This window comes from Manacus vitellinus, unplaced genomic scaffold (genome assembly GCF_001715985.3).
Source record: "Manacus vitellinus isolate BGI_N305 unplaced genomic scaffold, ASM171598v3 scaffold_1_pilon, whole genome shotgun sequence".
Lineage (NCBI taxonomy): Eukaryota > Metazoa > Chordata > Aves > Passeriformes > Pipridae > Manacus > Manacus vitellinus.
The window spans coordinates 508368-513394 of record NW_021939396.1 but is presented as its reverse complement, the minus strand read 5'-3'; the positions used below and the strand labels follow the sequence as shown (position 1 = coordinate 513394).

At 46.1% G+C, this 5027-nt stretch overlaps 1 protein-coding gene across 1 annotated transcript in view; it reads left to right on the top strand.

Annotated features, from left to right (window-relative positions):
• The window catches only part of RHPN1 (rhophilin Rho GTPase binding protein 1), a 37496-nt gene that overhangs the window by 7374 nt on the left and 25095 nt on the right, over positions 1-5027 (top strand). Inside the window, exons 3-5 of the mRNA XM_029959256.1 lie at positions 4-132; positions 4111-4186; positions 4478-4593. Coding sequence (XP_029815116.1) covers positions 4-132; positions 4111-4186; positions 4478-4593 — 321 coding nt within the window. The remainder of the gene's footprint in view (positions 1-3; positions 133-4110; positions 4187-4477; positions 4594-5027) is intronic.

Below are 5027 nucleotides of genomic sequence, written 5' to 3'. Positions count from 1 at the left end.
CAGGGCCACCAGTAACCACAAGGTGAAGGAGACGGTTGCCCTGGAGCTGAGCTACGTCAACTCCAACCTGCAGCTGCTCAAGGAGGAGCTGGAGGAGCTCAACAGCAGCGTGGACGTGTATCAGAACGACAGGTACATCCCTGTGGGAAGAGCTCCTTCATCCTTTGGGAATTTGGGGTTTTATCCTTAGGATTTAATGTTGGGATATTGGGAAAGAATTCTTCCCTGTGAGGGTGGTGGAATAGGATTCCCAGCGAAACTGTGGCTGCCTCTGGGTCCCTGGAAGTGTCCAAGGCCAGGTTGGAGCAAGCTGGGATAGTGGGAGGTGTCCCTGCCCACGGCAGGGGGTTGGAATTCCAGGCTGGGAGAGCTGGGAATGTCCAACCTGGAGAAGAGAAGGATCCAGGGAGACCTTGGAGCCCCTTCCAGGGCCTAAAGGGGCTCCAGGAGAGCTGGAGAGGGACTTGGGACAAGGGATGGAGGGGCAGGACACAGGGAATGGCTTCAGACTGAAACATAGGAGCTTTAGATGGGATATTGGGAAGGAATTCCTGGCTGGGAGGGTGATGAGGGTCTGGAATGGAATTCCCAGGGGAACTGTGGCTGCCTCATTCCTGAAAGTGTCCATGGCCAGGTTGGAGCAAGCTGGGATGGTGGGAGGATCTTTCCACTCCCTTCCAAGCCAAACCATTCCATGCTCACTGGAATGAATGGATTCGTTGCTGCCGGTCAGTGAAGTGCCCTGAGGGGACGCTGGGCTTAAAAAGCCTGACCTGGTGACAAAGATCAGGGAGCAAATCCTCCTGGGAATTCTGCTCAGCCACCTGGAAAATATCCAGGTGCCTGCTGGCAGCCCGGAGCAAGAAGGGAAAACTCTCTTTGTTCCATGTTGGAAGGTGATTTTCTGGGCAGACCTTTGTCCTGGAGGGGCTGGGATGGGGGAAGGACTGAAAAGGGGACTGAAAACTGGTTTATAGGATTAAATACTGGTTTATAGGGAGTAAAAACTGGGTTTTAGGGAGTAAAATCTGCTTTATAGGGACTACAACTGGTTTATAGGGACTAAAAACTGATTTATAGGGAGTAAAAAGTGGTTTATAGGGACTAAAACAGGTTTATAGGGATTAACAATTGGTTTATAGGGAGTAAAAAGTGGTTTGTATGGACTAAAACCTGTTTACTAAAATCTGGTTTATAGGGAGTAAAAAGTGGTTTGTAGGGACTAAAACCTGTTTACTAAAATCTGGTTTATAGGGAGTAAAATCTGCATTATAGGGACTAAAACTGGTTTATCGGGAGTAAAAACTGGTTTATAGGGACTAAAACTGGTTTACTAAAAACTGGTTTTTAGGGACTAAAATCTGGTTTATAGGGTCTAAAAGTGGTTTTTAGGGACTAAAAACTGGTTTACAAGGTCTAAAAGTGGTTTATAGGGAGTAAAAACTGGTTTATAGGGACTAAAAAACTGGTTTTTAGGGACTAAAATCTGGTTTATANACTAAAACCGGTTTACTAAAAACCGGTTTACAGGGACTAAAATCTGGTTTTTAGGGACTAAAAACTGGTTTACAGGGACTAAAAACTGGTTTACAGGGTCTAAAAGTGGTTTTTAGGGACTAAAAACTGGTTTACAGGGACTAAAAACTGGTTTACAAGGTCTAAAAGTGGTTTATAGGGAGTAAAAACTGGTTTATAGGGACTAAAAAACTGGTTTTTAGGGACTAAAATCTGGTTTATAGGGACTAAAACCGGTTTACTAAAAACTGGTTTATAGGGACTAAAAACTGGGTTTTAGGGACTAAAAACTGGTTTACAGGAACTGAGCACTGCTTTATAGGACTAAATGCTGGTTTATAAAGAGTAAAAACTGGTTTATAGGGAGTCAGATCTGGGTTTTAGGGACTAAAAACTGATTTAGAGGGACTGAAACCGGTTTACTAAAAACCGGTTTACAGGGACTAAAATCTGGTTTTTAGGGACTAAAAACTGGTTTACAGGGACTGAAACTGGTTTACAGGGATTATAACAGTCTGGATGAGCAGCAGAGCCTGGAGCAGACAGGAATTCCAGCCCTGCAAAGAGCCCCCAAAGCTGGATCCATCATGGAATTCCTCTGCACAGAGACAGGGAATGGGAACCTGCTGTGGCACCTGCAGCTCCTCCCAGCTCCACAAATGATATCCAGGAGGGATGTCCCCGATCCCAGCACAGATCCATGTCCCACACATCCATGGACACCTGCACTTCGGAGCAAAAATTCCTTAAGTTAATTTTGAGCCTGTGAGAATGAAAGTCTAAACTAGACCAGGGGTCCAGAGACTCAGGGTTCCTGCTGTTGGAGTCATTCCAGTCCTCTAAGGAAAGGCTCAGAGAACTGGGATTGTTCAGCCTGGGGAAGAGAAGGTTTGGGGGTGACCTGGTTGTGGTTTTCCAGTACCCGAAGGGAGCTGGGAGGAAACACGGAGAGGGACTTTGGACAAGGACATGGAGTGACAAGAGAATGGGAATGGCTTCAAACTGCCAGAGGGTTAGATGGGATATTGGGAAGGAATTCTTCCCTGGGAGGGCAGTGAGGGGCTGGAATAGAATTCCCAGAGAAGAGAATTCCCTGTGGCTGCCCCATCCCTGGAAGTGTTCAAGGCCAGGTTTTTAGGAAAGCCCCTTCCAACCCAAACCATTCCATGACTGTACATTTCTGTGCCCATCCTGCTTTTCCTGGCACATGGGAAGGATTTCTGTGCTGCTGGGAACGGAGGTGCAAAGACCAGGAAAACTCCAGGGGGTGATGGAGTGACTCCATCCTGTGGAGTGACATTAAATATAGGATTGGGATGACCTGTGTGCTGGATTTTTTTTTTAGGATCACAGGTCTCCTATGGAGAGAAAGCCAAGGAAATCCAAATCTCCACCATCTTCGAGTGTTTCCTGCACTCAGAAGGTCTTTTGGAGTCTGAATTTAAACCTGGATACTGATCCTTCTGCCCTAAAACAGGAATTCGTTTCCTCCCCAACATTCCCTGTCAGGGATATTTGGCTTTTCCAATCTGGTTTGCCCTGGTTTAAAAAAGCAAACAAGGGCAGCACCAACCCCAAAGTCCTGCCCAGGAAAAACAAAAGTCCCTTTGTTAGCTCCAGGCATTGGATCCAAGTGGAAATCTTGTTAGGGAAGGAGCTGTAACGGGTTTGCTGCCCTAATTATGGCTCTTGGAGCTGTTTGTTCAGCAGGAACGGGTGAAAATGGGGATGAAAAATTCCCTGCCCTGCTCCCTCTGGATTTTGTAACTTCCTCTGCCTCTTTTCCTCGCTAATGAGCGATGGGATAACGAGTTATCAGTTAATCTGGGAGGGAATGAGGGGGAATTGTGGTGCAAACCTGGTTGGATCCTGCCTGTCCCACCTCCCATCCCACTCTCTGCCAAGTTTTCTGGTCTCCAAACCAATCCTTTGGGAATGCAGGTGTCCATGGATGTGTGGGACATGGATCAGTGCTGGAATTGGGGACATCCCTCCTGGATATCATTTATGGAGCTGGTAGGAGCTGCAGGTGCCACAGCAGGTTCCCATTCCCTGTCTCTGTGCAGAGGAATTCCATGATGGATCCAGCTTTGGGAGCTCTTTGCAAGGCTGGAATTCCTGTCTGCTCCAGACTCTGCTGCTCATCCAGACCGTTTTTATCCTTCTTGGCAGCAGAAAATCAAAATAGCTGTTAAATCTATGAGGGTGGGGAGGTGCTGGAAGAGAATTCCCAGAGAATCTGTGGCTGCCCCATCCCTGGAAGCATCCAAGATCAGGTTAGATGGGGCTTGGAGCAACCTGGAATAGTGGGATATGTCCCTGCCCATGGCAGGGGGTGGAACTGGATGGTCTTTCAGGTCCCTTTCAACCCAAAAAATTCCACGAAAAGCAGAAGCTGGAGGAACAAGAGGGATGTTTTCAGGCTCTCTTTGTACTGCCATTCCCAAATTATTCTGGGAAGAGCATCCTTCTGTTGTTCCAAGTCTCTCTTTACCCTTTTTTAGGAGCAAAAAGCTGCTCCATTTTAATCCCTGTCACCCAGGATCCCTCCAAGACTTGGAAACCAACTCCCACATAAGTTGTTGTCTTTTCCAGTGAGTCCATCAGTGTTCCCATGATCCCTTTGGGATTGAAGGAGACCAAGGAGCTGGATTTGCTGGTTCCACTGAAGGTGAGTTCTGTGCCCTTGGTGGATGGAAAATAAAACATTTCCTAGTTTGGAACAGCTGCAAAAAAATAAATTCCTGGGGGAGAACCTGACTTAAAACATGGGAAAGTGGGAGATGAGGGTCTGAAGATGCTGGAGAGCATCTGGAAAGAGGGAAGAGATGTTTTCTTGAGGGCAGAGTTGGCAAATTGCTTGTCCAGAATTGTCCGAAATCAGCCTTTTAAATCATAAAAATCTGTTTGGAAGGGGTCACTCGCTCAGGGTTTTTCTCCTGTTGTTTTTTTTTCCATCCAGGATTTCATCAGTGAACACTATGGAGAGGAAGGTGTCCTGTTTGAGAAGGAAATCAAGGATTTCATGGAGCTGAGGCAGGTCCGTGTGCCTTGGGATGCAAAGTCTGGCTTTGGCTTGTCCAGGATCACCCCTTGAAAATGCCACGTTTTGCTCTGGGATGTCCCTTCCTCCTCTCTCCAAACTGTCCCCTTATCCCTGTGTTTTGGGATGCAGGATTCCCACCCTGGAGCACCTTGACTTTGGTTTATAGGTTTTAAAATATTCCAGACTGGTCAGTAATTGTTTATTTTACCCGTCCTTGATGCCCTGGTTTAGGAATCTTAGTTCACCCCTGGCAAAGCTTAACAGCTGCTCCTTGTCCAGCTGGGCCTGGGAGAAGAGAAAGTATAAAACAATCTGGGAAAGAAGGAAAAAATCCTATTTCTTCCTTATATATATATATCCTAGAAATATATGTAAAATACATATATATATTTTTTTAAATCCTATTTTTACATAGATATTTATAAGATGTATGTGTGTGTGTGTATGTAAAATATATACATAATAT